Source organism: Toxorhynchites rutilus, chromosome 3, assembly GCF_029784135.1.
Source record: "Toxorhynchites rutilus septentrionalis strain SRP chromosome 3, ASM2978413v1, whole genome shotgun sequence".
NCBI classification, from domain to species: Eukaryota; Metazoa; Arthropoda; class Insecta; order Diptera; family Culicidae; genus Toxorhynchites; species Toxorhynchites rutilus.
Genome location: NC_073746.1, coordinates 135167419 through 135184874, shown reverse-complemented (window position 1 = coordinate 135184874; position 17456 = coordinate 135167419). Strand labels below are relative to the sequence as shown.

General features: G+C 35.5%; 1 protein-coding gene across 11 annotated transcripts in view; it reads right to left on the bottom strand.

The window, feature by feature from the left end:
- LOC129776872 (protein disks lost) overlaps positions 1 to 17456 on the bottom strand; it is a 654166-nt gene that overhangs the window by 117012 nt on the left and 519698 nt on the right. For all 11 annotated transcript variants that reach the window (XR_008743174.1, XM_055782770.1, XM_055782772.1 and 8 more), the window contains 2 exons: positions 13244 to 13400; positions 4878 to 5159 (listed from right to left, as the gene is read on the bottom strand). Coding sequence is in view for 10 of the 11 variants with exons in the window: in XM_055782770.1 (XP_055638745.1) it covers positions 4878 to 5159; positions 13244 to 13400 (439 nt within the window). In the remaining variant the exon portion in view is untranslated. The remainder of the gene's footprint in view (positions 1 to 4877; positions 5160 to 13243; positions 13401 to 17456) is intronic.

Sequence of the window (17456 nt, the reverse complement as noted above, 5' to 3'; positions counted from 1 at the left end):
ACTAGAAAATTACAAAAAATATATCAAAATTAATTAGATTTGGTCGTACCGCGCTATTCACAAAATATTCTGAAAAAAGATCACCAATATATAAAAATAATACACAAACCTATAAGCATACATATTTCAATAAAATTTAACCAGTAATTGGTTCAATATTCTAAACAAAATCAAAATTTGGGAATATAATTCTTTTTGTACCACGTAACATTGTTAAAATTTTAAAAAATATCACACATATCTAGAAAAGGCGCACAAACACATCTAAATACGAATTAGGGAAGCAATGAATCTCTAAATCCTCAAAAAAAAAAATTCAATGTTTCAAGATTTTTTTAGTACTTTAATTTTTGATAAAAACAATTTTAATAATATTTTTCTACACCATAGTAAAGTGCACTTTCAGTTCAAAAAAATAGTCGAAATTATTATATTATTATTACTATTTTCCAGTGGTTTGGGGGCACTTTTTACTTCCTTACCCAGCCAGGCCCTTTTAGAGAATTACGATTCGACTACTATGCAAATCATAAAAATCCATTCGTAGCGAAAATAGTTATTAAACTTAAATTTTTTTTATGAAATCGTGATCTGTATTCTGATTTGGCTTCCTTATTGAAAGACGTATTCCTACGTCAAAACAGAAAAAAATCGTTTCCCCAACAGATATTTGTCTATATCATCAACATCAAACAATGCAAAAATATACTAAACTTGAAACTGTAAGTTTTGAATAACGCATATTTTATCTTCAATTATACAAATTTCAGTTTTACAAAAACCACTCTTACATCTTGGTGTTGCAATTTTCTGCTCTATTTTTTAAGAGTGTACAATTACCTTTATTGAATAATTTAATTTCAGTAATTTCAGTTAAATTTCAACAGTCAACAAACTATTTCGGACCACACTTACAAACAAAGATTGGTAGGTCAATATTTCTGGTGCATTCCAAATGAGTTAAGTTGGAAAATTTTTCTATGTTTATGGGTCTCAGATCGGAAGACATGATACATTTTTTGACATAGGATAACGTCTTTCATTTCTGTAACTTTCGAAAACGAGAACGTGACGCTTGGAGTGCAAGGTTTTGAACTTTAATACCTCTTTGACCGCTGAACTGAGTGAGATGATAATCACTTCATTCTAAAGATAAAATGTCCAAGAGTTATATAATTGTTAATTATTGATCTGAAAACTTGTTTAACAATAGATTGCCCAAGCAAGTCTTTTTGACTGCTTCTCAATTTCAGTTAGAAAAATAATGATGACACATTACGACACAATTTCTTCAAAATTTGTGACTTCTTGTACAACTTATTAATCAACGTATTGATAAGTTGAACAAAATTTCACAACTTTTCAAGAAATTATGTCAAAATTATTTTTGTAATTTAAATTGAAAAGCAGCCAACTTGCTTGGGCAATCTAGTGTTAAAATAGCTTTAAAAAAGCTTTGAAAACAGGCTCGATAGCCACCAGATTTGTATATAAACGAATGCCCGCTTGGCAAAATGTTGATAACAATTGTCTGAAGTTCATCAAATCAAGAAAATTCGCGGTTCGAGAAGTACGTATACTTGGGAGACGCAATAATTTCAAAGAGAAATGTAAAATACGTTGATCGTTTAACCATTTTTCTGTTCACATATTTTGTAAGTCCACGATAAATGAATGAATTGAACAAAGCATCATGCCATACGTCAGACTTGCAACGAAGAACGTATTCTATCACAATGCATGACCTAAATTGGAGGTTGTTCGCAATTAAATTTGGAAATTGTTACATTCAATCACTTATTTAATCAATACACTCAAATGATTACTAAACCAACGGTAGTCTTACGACAACCTTGCGGCTATATCTTAAGTATAATCCACTCATAAGTTTATTAAATAATTTAAATAATAATTACTCTTCTTGTTGCGACCGTATTTTGATTATTTGCATACAAATCAAATCGTAGTATCCCTAGGATTTGCTTGATATGCTATTCATCACGATTTCCCAGTTCGTGAATAGTTGAATTTGACGTAATTTGGGAGCATTCTTTTTCCTCCTCACTGCTTTCGGTGGTTTCCCATCACCACCACAATAACGAGGCACCTGACATTCAGTTGTTGCTCTGCTACGCTTCGGAGCGGTCGCGTCGGAGGCTCGTTGAAAAGAAGCATCACGTCGGTTTTCATGCTGTCCGGTGGAGAGTGCTTGTGTATTGTTGCATCACATCGTCGTGGCTTTTCAGTTATTTTTGTACACCAAGGAGCTCAAAATCCCGAAGAAATCTCCGATTGGGCGACACTGAAGCAGATTTGTCGTTGTTGAGGTTTTTGGTTGCTTTATCCGGCCAAAACACATATTGTCCATCTGCATTATGTTTTAGTTGAAGTGTAAACAAAATTTTATTTCAACATTCGTTCTGGTACCCTTGCCAAACCAGAGGGCTTGAATCATGACTTAGAAACACCTCTCTGGGAAATGGCAATGTACAGAATCACTTTCTGTTCAAAATTATTATATTCTATTACTTAAATTACTTATATTCTATGTTCGGAGATGCAGTAGAACTATTCATGGAATAGTGCCGATCGTTTCCGGGAATGAGCGGAAGAGAAATGTAACTTTCGTTGTGCAAAACAAAACATTTTTCGGAATATTTTTTTATCAACCAACGTCATTGGAATTTCAGTGTCGGAATCTGTTCCTCAGTGTATTTTGGGGCTATTGTCTTCTTTCGGCACTTTATTGCTCCTGTTTTCAATGTTTTGCAGATGTACTGGTGAGAACAATTGAAGTTTTTTGTTACATCCCGTTGGTTCAGTGAAGTCGTATTTTTATATCCCATTTGTTTATTTATTTAGGATCATTAGCATTTCAGCTGAAACAGAGCCGGATTATAATCGTGTACATGTCACATGTTCTTTCGTATCTATAAATAGCACATTACACAGTTGGCATTTTTAGGCGTAAGAGTATACCTTCTATACCATTTCATATGGTACGTTACATAGTAGCCATTAAAGCCATTAAAGCGTATGAGTATTCCTTCTGTTCTTCCATTGTTCAATTAGACCACCGGACAGCGGAGACAGTTGATATGATCATTGTTGTGTTATTAATAGAACAAAGGAGCCCGAAGAAGCCCGATGCTTCTTGCAGAGCAGGACGTAGTTATTCTGTAACAACACAAAGATGGTCAATTGAGGGACCTGAGTTTTGAACTCACGATCGATCGCTTACCAAGCGAACGCGCAACCAATGTGGCTACAAAGACCCCCTAAATCCGTGTTGTTGCAGACGCTAGGAAGACAACGCAGTCTCTTTGCGTCCGTAATTTTGGCTGGTCTTCCAATACTTTGCTTGCGAGTAGTTGTTGGGGTTCTTAGGATACGGTGAGCAGTCGAAGCCGCAACATTTTCGCTTCTAAAGTGTTGTACCGTATACTTTTTGCCGAGATTTCTGAGCAGTTCGTGTAACTGTACAACCCGCTCGCGAAATGCTCCTTGTTACGAAGGCATTTCGAGCAAAACAAACAATACTAGCAGAAAGAGGAGAGGGGAGAGCTAACACATCCACACTCTCTTTTTTCTCTAAGCTCGATTGTTGTTGAGTGCCGCCCGTTACAGTTATGAAACTCAGTCTATTGTGATTAGAGACAAAAGATGGCTTTTGTATTGATAACATGAAACGTACTGAATCGTGTCGTGATGATTTTGGTCAATCTATTAAGTAAAAGTATATATGTTAGTGAGCATTGCTCGACTGAAATAATCACATTCGTTCATTATTGAATGCAGTTGGTGCTTTTAAGCCAAGCATTTGAAGATAAACGTTCGCAATATAGCGAAAAAGCAATGAATCGGAATGACAACGTTCAACCCCATGATTCAAAAACAGTTTTAAGTAATTCTTCGGAAGTACTTGAGAAAATGGACTTCTCACGTTTTTCAATGACAAATTGTGATCAAGGTAGTGAAAAATATTCATTGTTGGTAACTCCAGAGTTTATTTGATTAGCCACAAATGAAAATGGAAACATTGACGTTAAAGATCGATTATCCGAGAGGAGTTCTAGATATTTCAAATCATATTCTTTCAAGCATTCTTAAAAATTATAGCTATGAAAAGGTTCTTTTGAATATTTCGCATTTGCAATTGCATTTTTGCAGAAGTAGTGAAAACTGCTTAAATTTTCAATTGGGAAGCATTACATAGCGGACATAATCCTAAGTCTGATTCCATTCAGGAAATCAATCTACTGGCCTGTATAATTATTGAATTTGTAAAACTTTCTGTTTCCTATGATCTTCAATTTTTTCCCACATTCACTGCATTTTGGATATTTCAACTAGCAAAATTGACTGAAAATATTTTTAAACACACTAAGCTTCCCAATTTTTTGTAAATATTTACTCAAACTGTTCACGGTTGCTTAGTATAAATTTCAATATTATTTATTCAAATTCTCAAACAACGTGTGCTTAATATATGTGCGCACAAGCTACGAAACCAACTGAAACAAACTTCAAATCAAAACATACTTCAAGTCTTTTACATCGAAAATAAGCAAATTCAATGTTTCATCTAGACGCTCAGGTATGGGTAGAATGCATTCGCGCTGAAAAGGGGCGTATGAGCTCCTTATCTCATCATACAAACGTATCATTCCAGTACTTTCAGGAGAAGGATCCTCCTGGGTTATGTTCAAATATATAAGCGCGTGTATCGAACAAGAAATGAAATATAACCACGCAATAAAAAAAAGTATCAAAGCGGCGACTATTGCGCCCTTTGTACGAGAATGATGCTCCGAAAATTTCATCACTAGATGATAAGAGCCAGCAGAACTGAGAAAAAAAAACTCTCCGATACTCACCACATATTCACAATCATGCTGGTTTTCACTGCCGGTAACGTTGAACACTTCGTACGAAGAGCCATTCATTTCGAGCAGCTCGTGAATTAGCACGGCCTTCAGCTGTTCGATGAATATTTGATTGCTTTCGCTGGCGAGGATGAAATCGCGGAAAAATGCCTGATTTCCGGGGAACAGATACTGGGTGGAGAACTGGCTCGGGGCGACCAATCTCTGGCGGAGTTTCACCAGCTTGGCCGGGTCCACGTTGGGCAGAGCCTCCGCTAGCTCGGATGGGGAGTTCTGTGAAGTAGTAGGAGAAAATAGACAACAATTAAAAAGTGATCACATTCGAAAAATGTTCAGTTGGGTGGTTAACGGGATGGTGATTTTCGGGATAAAGATCTAGATTATATAAAAACTACTTTTTTTTTATTCAGGAAGAGTATATGATAAAATTTCCAGGGTAATATAATAACAAGATACAGTCAAACGTTTTCTTGTGCATTTTCATTGTTAGATAGTATTAGATGAGGTACTTGAATCGCACAAACAATAAAATTGCACTAAAGAGATTTCATATAACACAAATCGCATAAAACAAATCCCGCACTAAAACAGGTGTGGACAAGCATTGACAATCATATACAAGCATCGGATCGAGTAAATAAAATTCAAAAAGGTGATGTAGATCCGACAAGAGTCGAATTATGATATTTTCAAATGTTATCAAAACGAAAGACAAATCTATACAATTATTGAATAATTGCTCACAAAAACGTTGATCTTTTCAGGTTTGTTGGTCTACATTTCTTCGAAGCAAAAGGACACAATGATGTGAGCTGCCGGAATGGTCAAATACAGCTGCGTTTCCATCATTACACGCTCGGCAAAAATAATTTAATTTTATAACAAAGTCACACTCTTTGTTCTGTAAGCCGCCGTACTTTCGAGCTTCTATTTCATACCCGAGTTGATAACAGAAGAGGACACGACTTCAAATCTCAAATGACAAACTATGGTTACGCTTTCGAGAAGACTGCGACTCAAGCCATCTCACGTCATTCGCCGTGCTGAATAAAGCTCAATACATATTAGGTTGGGGTAAAAGTTATCCATTATTGTTGGGTGAAATCCAAAAATCTTTTTTATATACTTCGGGTTGTCCAACTTGGGTCAAATATACACCGTTTTGTTGTAAAATTTGTTGCCATTCTAAAGGTAGCTTCATAATGTCTCTACCATAGAGAGGTTGGTCCTTATTAGCGAAAAACTCTAGCAAAAGATTTTTACAATCTTCTCTTGATCCCGAATTCTTGTCACTCTGGAAATTTTGCGTTGTCCTGATGGAACACTACACCTCTACACCTCTGTTGGCCAATTCTGAACGTTTCTGGCCAATCGCTAGCTCCAAACGGTCCATTTGTTGACAGTAGAGATCTTTATTTAGTGTATTGCACTAAACAAATTTTAAAAACTTTAAAAAATCTAAATTTATGAAAAATATATAAAATTGCACGTATTTTACTGTTGCAATATCGGCACCATAAACACCACTCACAATTTCAGCGACCTGGCTTGCACTGTCGCATTTATAAAAGAAAAAGTGTAAAATGTACCGAATTTTCTCTTTGTTGACTTCCATTCTTAACACCCTGTAACTCACAACTGAATATTACCTTTACAAACGAGCCTAAACTTGAAATTGTATGATCGATATAACGCGAGAAATTGATCACTAAAGCCAGTTACCGAGAAAATAATGGATAACCTGTTCCCCAACCTAATATAATTCCCTTTATTCCGCGCGGCGAACGACGTGATATAGCAAAGTTTCTCGCTTTATTGTGGAAGCCACCTTATTTTTCAACTCCTGTGTGACATTTGAGTCGATAACATACGAGGACACGACTTCGAATCTCACCTAAGGTTTGGTTTATTGTATACTAGCTGACCCGGAAAACTTCGTCCCGCCTAATTTTTTTTTGTTCTCACATTCACGTTTTTCTACTAAGCGCACGTTCATAGGTCCAATCGCAGAACTGTTCATTGTTGATTTTTAATCTACCCATTAAAATTACCTTTTATTATAAAATTCCTAGAACTTCTACCAAAACTCGTCATTATAATATCGGATTATTTTCAGACATAATTCTCGTTCAAGAATTTTCAACCATTTGCAAATAACATGTTTCTCCGTTGCATGGAATAAATGTTTGATACAGAAAATATGATAGAATAAAGACAACCCTAAATCGGACAATTCCTTTCTCGAGTTTTGCTCTTATCAACACATTCGGTGATCTATTTTTATTTATATAGATAGAAGAAGATATAGGAGTGCATTTTATCACATTAAAAAAAAAATTGTCATGTTTCGTTGAAATATGTGTATTATTTTTACGGGACCCCCTCTCCATTTCAGAGGAGGGAGAGGTGTTATACCATCATAGAAACATTTCTCATATTCAAAAACCTTTACATGCCAAATTCTGCTCCATTTGATTGATTAGTTTTCGAGTAATACTGAAATTTGTGTTTCCTTCCCTTATAGAGGACGGAGGAGTGTCGAACCACCATAGAAACGTTTACCGATCCCTAAAACCTCTATATGCTAAGTTTAATTCCATTTGGTTGATTAGTTCTCGAGTTGTTCAGCACCCTCCCCTCCTCTTTTTTAGGGAGGAGAAAGGAGTGTCAAACCACCATAAAACATTTGTTGCTCCCTAAAACCTCCAAATGCCAAATTCGGTTCCATTTGCTTGATTAGTTCTCGAGTTATGCAGAAATTTATGTTTCATTTCTATGACAGAAAATTATTTTAGTGTCTCGCAATGCTCCTAAAAAATTCAGGAAAAATTACGCCACATGTAGAAAAAAGACACATACGAACGCATTTAAATAAAAATTAGAGCAGAAGAGGGTCCCAAAGTTATATTTTTTTCCAAAATTTTGAAAAGCCAGAAAATATATAAAATTGTTTTGTACTGTGTATTTAAATTTGTTTTATTTAGATTTTATTTTTATTATATTTTTTGATGAAACAATATTGAAAATATTGATCGATACATCTTAGTAAAATGTACTTTCAGTATTCTTTCATATTTTTGTCTCAAAGCTATTGAGAATGGCGTGGAAAAAACGAAAAGGTGCATTTTTCACTATAGATCCTATGGTGTACCATATAGGGACTCAAATATATGGTACTACTGCCAAAATGTTTTATTTAGTACCCAATACAAAATTTTCCATACAGCTGGGGATTTGGTTTGGGGGACTTTTCACTTCCTCACCCAGCCAGACTCTTTGGAAATATAAAAAAAATATTTTTTGTGCCGCGCAACACTGAAAAAAAACACACATGTCTAAAAAAGCCGTAGAAACAAATTTTAATATGAATTAGAGTAGTACTGAATCTCTAAATCCAAAAAAAAAACTTTTTCAAAATTTCAATATTTTTTTTAGTACTTAAATTATTGTTGAAATTTTGTTTTGATAATTTTTCTTGATACATAAGGGTCACATTCAGTATTTTTTTCTAATTTTCATCTTGAAGCTTTTGAGGATGTCGTGAAATAAACGAAAAAGTACGATTTTCACTATAGAAACCACATAGGGGTTCAAATAAACCACCAAATTTTCTTATTTAATATCCTATGCAATATTTGCCATACAGCTAGTGATTAGGTTTGGGGGACTTTTTACGCCCTTACCCGGCCAGGCCCTTTGATGTTTTTTTTCTGATACCAAATATAATAATTTTTAATTGTGATAATTTCGCAAGGGTTGCACATTAAGCACATTATAGGTAATTCAGGAAAAATAACACCTCCCACTCTTGTCACGCTTGATCTAAAATACAACGATCTTGATATGTAGTACAATTTTGCCGGAAACAATCATCCTCTATACGCTTAGATTCACGAGTCTTTACCTTTTTAAAAAAAATTGCACCGCGCAACACTGAAAAAAATCACATATATCTATTTTTTAGTACTAAAATTTTCGATGAACTTTTTTTGCTAATTTTTCTTGATACACCGTGGTCAGATGCACATTCAGTATTTTTTAAAATTTTTATCTCGAAGTTTTTGAGGATGGCGTGAAATAAATGAAAAAAGAGGGTTCAAATGAACCGTCAAAATTTCTTATTTAATATCCTATACAATATTTGCCATACAACTAGTGATTTGGTTTGGGGGCACTTTTTACTCCCTTACCCGGCCAGGCCCTTTGATGTTTTTTTTCTGATACCAAATATAATAATTTTTAATTGTGATAATTTCGCAAGGGTTGCACATTAAGCACATTATAGGTAATTCAGGAAAAATAACACCTCCCACTCTTGTCACGCTTGATCTAAAATACAACGATCTTGATATGTAGTACAATTTTGCCGGAAACAATCATCCTCTATACGCTTAGATTCACGAGTCTTTACTTTACTCGTCATGATTTTAGTAGCACCTTTTTCATACCTTTTTTAATTTATCATGTAACATTTTGAAATAAAAATAAAAACTTTTATAAGTCAACGCGATTGCGGAAACCATCCTTAAGATCGATGTTTTGTTTGCATTGTGTTTAATTGTACTCTATGCTTAGGGTGGCCGTCTTACCCCGACTTCCGCTACGAAAATTTCTCGCGTGCTGCGGGTACCTTCTTTATCGTTACACACATCGATACAGAGGGCTTCCCCTTCTTCGAGGCTGTTGTAGTAAACGCGAACGAAATTGCACTGTTATTTTGCAATATCCTTCATTCTATCAGTTTGCGAAGACAGATGTACAGTGTAAACGTCTGGTGGCGACTTACAAGCTCAGGACCATAATTTGGGACCCAAACTCGGAAGTCTATCTCTATCAAATTAGAAGGATTGAAGCCGGTTTTAAAATTTTAAAATTTGATTTTCATTTTCATTAATAATTTTAATATCAAAAGTTTGTTCATTTCAAATGAAAAGCCTTACCATTTTCGCTTCACTATTTTGAAGACGAATCGCCAACTTTGTTTGTTCTATCGCAAATCATTAGACCCGTATTTTTTATTTTTTATTAAGGATACCATTTCCATTTAAGAGTGGTCCGAAAAATCAATTTTATCCCCTTTTTCCAAAAATGACTTTTTCAAACATTCATAACTTTCGAACAATGGGACCGATTTAAATGATCGACATATCAAATTAAAGCCAATTAGCTGGTAGTTTTTGAAACAAAATGCTACACATGCGAAACTTGAATTTTGTTTTCGTAATTATTGATTGAATTTGTTTTTATAGTTGATATGGTCTCGGGACCAGAAGCGCTTTTTTATATTTTTTCTTGAAGGTTGAGGTCTTTTTACATAACGTATCAGAAAATCATATTTCATTTTTGAGTTATGATTTTTCAAAGCAAACATGTTTTCAGTCTACGTTCAATATTTCTATGCGATTTTTTTCGCATAAAAGACTAGCTCATCGACTTAAATTTGATACGTCGATCACCAAAATCGGTCCAGTAGTTCAAAAGTTATGCATTTTTGAAAAAAGTCATTTTTGGAAAAAAAAAAAAAAAGAAAAGAGGAACATGATTTTTCAGACCATCGATTACTTTGAAAAATCATAACTCAAAAACGAAAAAGAGCACATATCTGATTTTCGGATATGTTATGTAAAAAATCCTCAGCCTTCAAGAAAAAACATTTGTTATGTTTTAGTGCAGTGCAGTTGTAGTGCTTTTGACCCCGAGACCATGTAAACTCTAATAAAAATAAATATCAATAAATACAAAAACTAAATCCATTTTTTCAAATCCAATGTTTTCAGAAAAGACCAGTTGATTGATTTCAATTTGATATGTCGATTATGATTTGTGATTTTATGGAAACAGTCATTTTAGGAAAAAAAGAGGGAAAAATTGATTTTTCGGATCGCCTCCTCATGAAAGAAATTCAAAAAATACTAGTCGAATGTTTAGCGATAAGAAACAAAACTACCACTTTTCACGAATATCATTCGTGCTTCAAAAATGTAATATATCAGTTTGGCATAGAATGGCTGTATGTGTATGATGGAACGAGAAGTCTAGTGTGATTTTGAATCGCGGAGGGCTTATTCATATTTTCCAAATAAGTGGAAAAGGGACAAACTGACTGACTTGTTTAATTATAGAAACTTTAAACTTTTCAGTTCATTTGTCTCTAGCCCTGAAAAGAGCCAATGTGGATAACTTAATTCAAAATCCTTCTCCAACTGCCTTCACAATGACGCTTCATTGTCGTTCGACGCTCCTCAGCAGACTTTTTTCGACAACATCAAACGAATATCTGTTGAACGGACAAAAACTAATGTATTAGTTGCACGTTATTGGCGGTACGGGTAGGTAAGCACATAAATCGGCAGAACAAATGTATAGGAAAATGGGAATGCGATAACGTCTGGTCGGCTTCAAAAATCAGGATTCCAGTCGCAGCTACGATTATGACCAAAACATTGTCATTCTTTGAGAAATGAATAAATTAAAACACATTGTACGTGATTTGCACTTCAAGAGACCAAAGCACTTATGATACTACACGGTATGAAACGCGAGTTTCTTATTCAGCACAAATCATTCGGCAGCCATACAAATGAAACACAAGTTTCTGCATTACTCGAGAATTAATCAAGTAAATGAAACCAAATTTGGCACGTGAAGGTTTTAGGGTGCAATACATGTTTTTACGGTGGTTAGACACCGCACCCCCTATCTAAGGGGGAGCTGCCCTACAAACGAAACACAACTTTCTGCATAACTCGAGAATTAATCAAGCAAGTAAAACCAAATTTGGCATATGGAGGTTTTAGGGGGCACGAAACGTTGATAGCCACTCCTCCACTCTCTCTGAAGGGGAGGGGGCTGCCATACAAATGAAGCATACATTTCTGCATAACTCAAGAACTAATCAAGCAAACGGAACCAAATTTGGCATGTGAAGATTTAGGGAGCAAGAAACATTTCTAAGGTGGTTCAACACTCCTCCCACTCATCTAAGGGGAGGCTACCATACTAATGAAACACAAATTTATGCATAACTCGAAAACTAATCAATCAAATGGAGCCAAATTTGGCATGTGAAGGTTTTTGAATATGAGAAATGTTTCTATGATGGTATGACACCCCTCCCTCCTCTGAAATGGAAAGGGGGTCCCGTAAAAATAATACAAATATTTCAACCAAACATGACAATTGAAATTTTTTTAATGTGATAAAACGCACTCCTTTATCATATTCTATCTATATAAATAAAAATGGATCATCGAATGTGTTGATAAGAGCAAAACTCGAGAAAGGAATTGTCCGATTTAAAGCTGTCTTTATTCTATCATATTTTCTGTATCAAATATTTATTCCATGTAACGGAGAAACATGTTATTTGCAAGTGGTTGGCAATCTTGAAAGAGAATTGTGTCTGAAAATAATCTCATATTATAATGACGAGTTTTGGTAGAAGTACTAGGAATTTTAAAGTAAAAAGTAATTTTGAAGGGTAGATTAGAAAATCAATCAATGAACAGTTCTGCGATTTGACCTGTGAACGTGTGTTTTGTAAAAAAAGGTGAATAACGAAAAATACATTTTGGGCGGGACGAAGCTTGCCGGGCCAGCTAGTGAAAAATAAATCAAGACGCCTCAAAAGAATTTCAAAATCAGAACATGTCCTGCTAAACCAGGACTGATGGTATCCCTATGAAACACGTAGTCCTACGTCAAAATGACGAACGACATGACTTTAAACCTTTACCGTTAGTATGTGTAAGTATGAATGTATGAATTTTAGTTGGATATGCATATCCACCTGATAAAACCGATGATTCAAGACGCGTAATACTTTTTAATGTGAACACGCGGCGATGGAGATATTAAAGGGTAACCTAGAGAACTCGTCTCCAATGAATCGAACGATACTATTTTTCGTACATAATCGCATTTGTTTTCACATGCCAGCCACAGATTACGATGATATAAGACTAATGAGATGTGTGAACATATTGCTTTCAAATAAGTTCATAGGAAACCACAACAGGTTTCTCGTTTCGGCTTTAGTTAAACGTTTACTATGTGTTCCTCTCGAAAATTTTGCAAACTAATCAGACCAACTCAGGTAAGCGATATCAATCAAAACTAAAACTACAATCAAGGAACCGATACGTATTGCCAATTTTCCCCATTTCAATGAAATACACATTGTCTCGATTATACAATACATCAATTTGATGAGCAAATGAAATAAATTGAACCGTTATATTCATCACAATCAACTCATCCCTCCTATTACAATTGAATACACAACCTATGCCCGGAGTCTGGATATCGATACTGTACCTTTCCACCCCGTTTATGGAGTTGTACTGAAATTTACTCACGTCATAGTTGCAGGATTGTACAAGCTGTGCAGTGAACAGCTTCGCCAGGTGAGCCATATTGATCGGATGCTCCATAATGGCTAGCAGCGAGCGAATCTTCCCGCTGAGCTCCGCCAGAAAGTTCCACGTCGGGTTCAGATGCTTAAAGTCCCACGTCCTGTCGTGATTGCAAGGTATTCATTACTAATAACGCAACGGCAAATTAATTAATACGATGAGAAGCGGCAAATCACCGAAACGGATATTGTGGAACGGGGAGAGCGCGGTGAAAAGCAGGAAGGATAGATTATGTTGTAAGCAGAAAACCAGAAATCCCCGCGAGAAAGGACTTTTCCGTGAGAAAGGATGATTCATTTGTATTCGCCGCTAAGGCAAATTGGCTCGTTAGGCTCGTCGTCGGCTGCTAATAGGATTATTGCAAATATTTGAGGGTGGAGGCTTTTAGACACCATCGCCAGTCATTTTCCGATTCACAGCGCGCGCGTTCCTTTCCAACGCACTTACACGTCAGTATTTCTTCGGGTTGAATGATTTGAGCGTCTTAAAGATGAGCTACAGTACAGGACAAAATAAAATACGCACCTGTGATGTTATCAAACTTTCTTGATTTTGGTGGAATCTAAGGCAAATGGATTGTAAAAGTATTCTAACAAAAGACAGCACTTTATTTCATATTTGATTATAGATGTTAATGTACATTCTGTCCAACTTCTAAAAGACCAAGTGATTTACTTGCTGCTTTGTATCATTGTTTTTTTTTATCCGTATTATAGTGACTTGGCTGGTTCGTCACTTTTACTTCCATTTTCGGAAGAATGTCGGGAGTGAGAATCGAACTCCTGACCTTTAGCGTGAGAGGCATGGATGTTACCACTACGCCAGATCGCCTCCTCTTTGTATCATTGTAAACAAACAATGCTTCAATTTATTTTCTAGTGTGTGGGTATTGGTGACTTTCATACACTTCACACTTCATGATTTTCATATGTGTGTGCAAGCGCTGAGCGTAATCGAATGTTTTTGTATTTTTCAAGTGTCAAGTTTCTATAAGACCAATTACATTTTCCGTTATTTTAGTTGTTTTGTTCCATGAATCTGGACAATGCCGAAGAGAAAAGTGCTCACAGGGAGAGAAAAAAGACAAATCGATGCATTTCACCAAGAAAATGTTGGTATCATCGGATTGAACGATCCAATCAAGTAGTGTTCAATTATTTGGCGAATCCTCAAGAACACGGTAAGAAGAAGAGAGCTTCACGTAAATCGAAGCTCTCTGTCCGGTATAAGCGGGAAATAGCTAGACCAGCTTTGAATACCTCAAAAATGCTTATGCAAATAAAGCAATATTTCAATTTAAATGTTACTCGGGTGACAATTCGTCATGTTTTGATAAAAAATTCTAACATAAAGAGGGCTTAAAAGGTTAAGGCTCCTCATCTTAAAACATCTCACATCGGAAGACGTCTGAATTTTGCCAAAGCTCACATGAACCAACAGTGGGACATGGTATGTTGTGACAAAGATTTTTTCCAATAGAGTACGTTTTGCTATATACCATAACGAAAAGTTCTTCTATGTATAAATTATCTTCACCGACAAAAAAAAGATCAATTTGGATGGTCCTGATGGTTTCAACGGGTACTGGCGTGATATACGGAAGAAGGAACAGTATTTTTCAACCAGGAATTTTGGCGGAGACTCGTGCACGATTTGGGCGGGATTCTGTGCAACCGGAAAGCTCAAGTTAGCTTTCACATCATTCAAGGATTACACATATTTTATTTTATTTTTTTATTTTTATTTATAATTAGTAACATGAGACTTCAGTCTCTTTTTAATGTTACATTATGTAAATACATAAGAAGGTGCGCCGTAGTTTCTAAACTATTCGTGAATACAAACATTTCATTGACTCATTCATTCATTACTTCTTCTAAAGAAATCGATAACTTCAACTATTAAAGTGCTCTTTGCATCCTCTCTTAAAAGCTGATGTGGAATTTACTAAGGTCAACTCATTCGGTAGAGAATTCCAATAGGAAATGCCTCTGACGAAAAACGAACTGCCGTATGAGGATGTATTGTGACGAGGAACAGAATACTTTTTCGCACGCGAACTTCTCAATGGCTTCAGATTAGTATGTAGATACCCGGGAGCTTTTGACTTCGCAAGCTTGAACAAAAAGAGGCAACATCTAAACTGAGAAAACTTGTTGAACGGACACCCGATTAAGCGATGTTGAAGGTGGGTAACTCTATCGTATCTACTCAAGTTAAATACGAATCGAACACAAGCATTCAATGCTATTCGCAGTCTTGATTCTGCATACACTGTCGTTACTGACAGAATAAAATCGCAAGCTATGAAATGCGGTAGAACTAAACTTTTAAAAAGTTTAAGCTTCATATCACTGCTTAGGAATGATGATGCCGCATAGAGGTTACGCAAACTTGCATATATTTTGCCACATTGTTTGAAAATGAATTTTTCAAATTTAAAATTTGATTGAATTGTGAACCCCAAGCTCACTCCTTCCTCCGCAAAAGCAATGTTAGCATTGTTCAACTTTAAGAAGGGTTTCAGAACATTATTGACGTGGGAGAGGCTCAAAAATAGAGCACTCGTTTTATTAGCATTTAGTTTGAGTCCATTCCTGACGGACCACACATGAATATTGGCTAGGTCTTCGTTAATTTTCCTCGAAACAATTGTGGAAGTATCATCCAAACAACCGTAGTACAATTGCACGTCGTCCGCGAAAATATGGAACTTACAATACTTCAACACATCTGGAAGATCATTTATAAAAATTGAAAAAAGTATTGGTCCTAAGATTGATCCTTGAGGCACACCTGAGGATATTGGAAGGTAAGTAGAGTAAATTCCTTTATTGAAAACTGTCTGTGTTCGTCCAGTGAGATATGATTTAATAAGATTTGTTGCATGACTGGAGAACCCAAATCTTACGCTGAGTTTTTGACAGAGTATGTTATGGGTAATTGTATCAAATGCCTTTGAGAAGTCTAGGAGCAGTAAAACAACTGGTCTTCCTTTATCTAGGATTAACCCTATGTCATCAAAGACTTTCAGCATTGCAGTTTTTGTGCTGTGATTCGCACGATATCCAGATTGCTGACTTATTAATAAATTTTCGCGGTTAATATACTGACAGATTTGGGTTTTGATTATGCGTTCAAATAACTTTGACAATGCCGGTAATATACTTATTGGACGTAAATTCTGCAGGTTATTCAAATTTGATTTTTTCTTCAATGGCAATATTTTAGATTTCTTCCATTCCTCTGGAAAGATACTAGTAGCAACTATGCAATTGAATAAATGTGTGATGGGTTTGATTATAAGCGGATTAATTAATTTTAGAAATTTAATGGGTAGTTCATCAAGCCCAATGGCATTAGATTTCATGCAATATAGTTCATTGATTACTTGAATTTCACTTATTTGATTGAAATAAAATGAATCTACCCTGTTTTGATGGTTGGACACTACGTCAATATTTAAATCACGAATACTCTCCGAAAAATTATTTGCAAAGCATTCGTTAATCTCATCAGACTCAAACTCTATTGTTGGCGATGTAGTACTCTTACCAACTCCAATGTTTTTCAATTTTTTCCACAATTCCTTCGGTGGCATATTAGCGTTGAGATTTCTTTCATAATATTCTTTTTTGATTTGACGAACTCTAAAAGTCACTTGATTACGAAGAGTTTTGAATAATTGAAAATCATCAGAGCACTTTGAGTACTTCCATCTTTTGTATGCAAGATCTCGATCTACAATTGCTTTACTTATTATGTCATTGAACCATGGATTTTGATTTTTTCGTGGCACAAATGATCGTATTGCCACAAACCTATCATGAAATGCAACGATATTGCAATTGAAAAATCGGAGTAAAAAATTTGGATCGGTTGAATGATAATAACTAGACCAGTCTAGTAAATTGAATGCTGCCACGAGACCATCAACATCCATAGATTGATAATCGCGATAACTAACCTTCTCAGGTAGGTGAACGAGGTCAAAATCGAGTGAAGCAAAAATAAGATCATGATTCGAAAAGTTTGGGACATCAACTTGATTGAATCTGAGAACTCGTGACCTTGAATTCATCAGCATAAGGTCGAGCTGTGATGATCCATATTGATAGAAAAATGTGGGCTCAGAACCTAAGCTAAACATGTTATG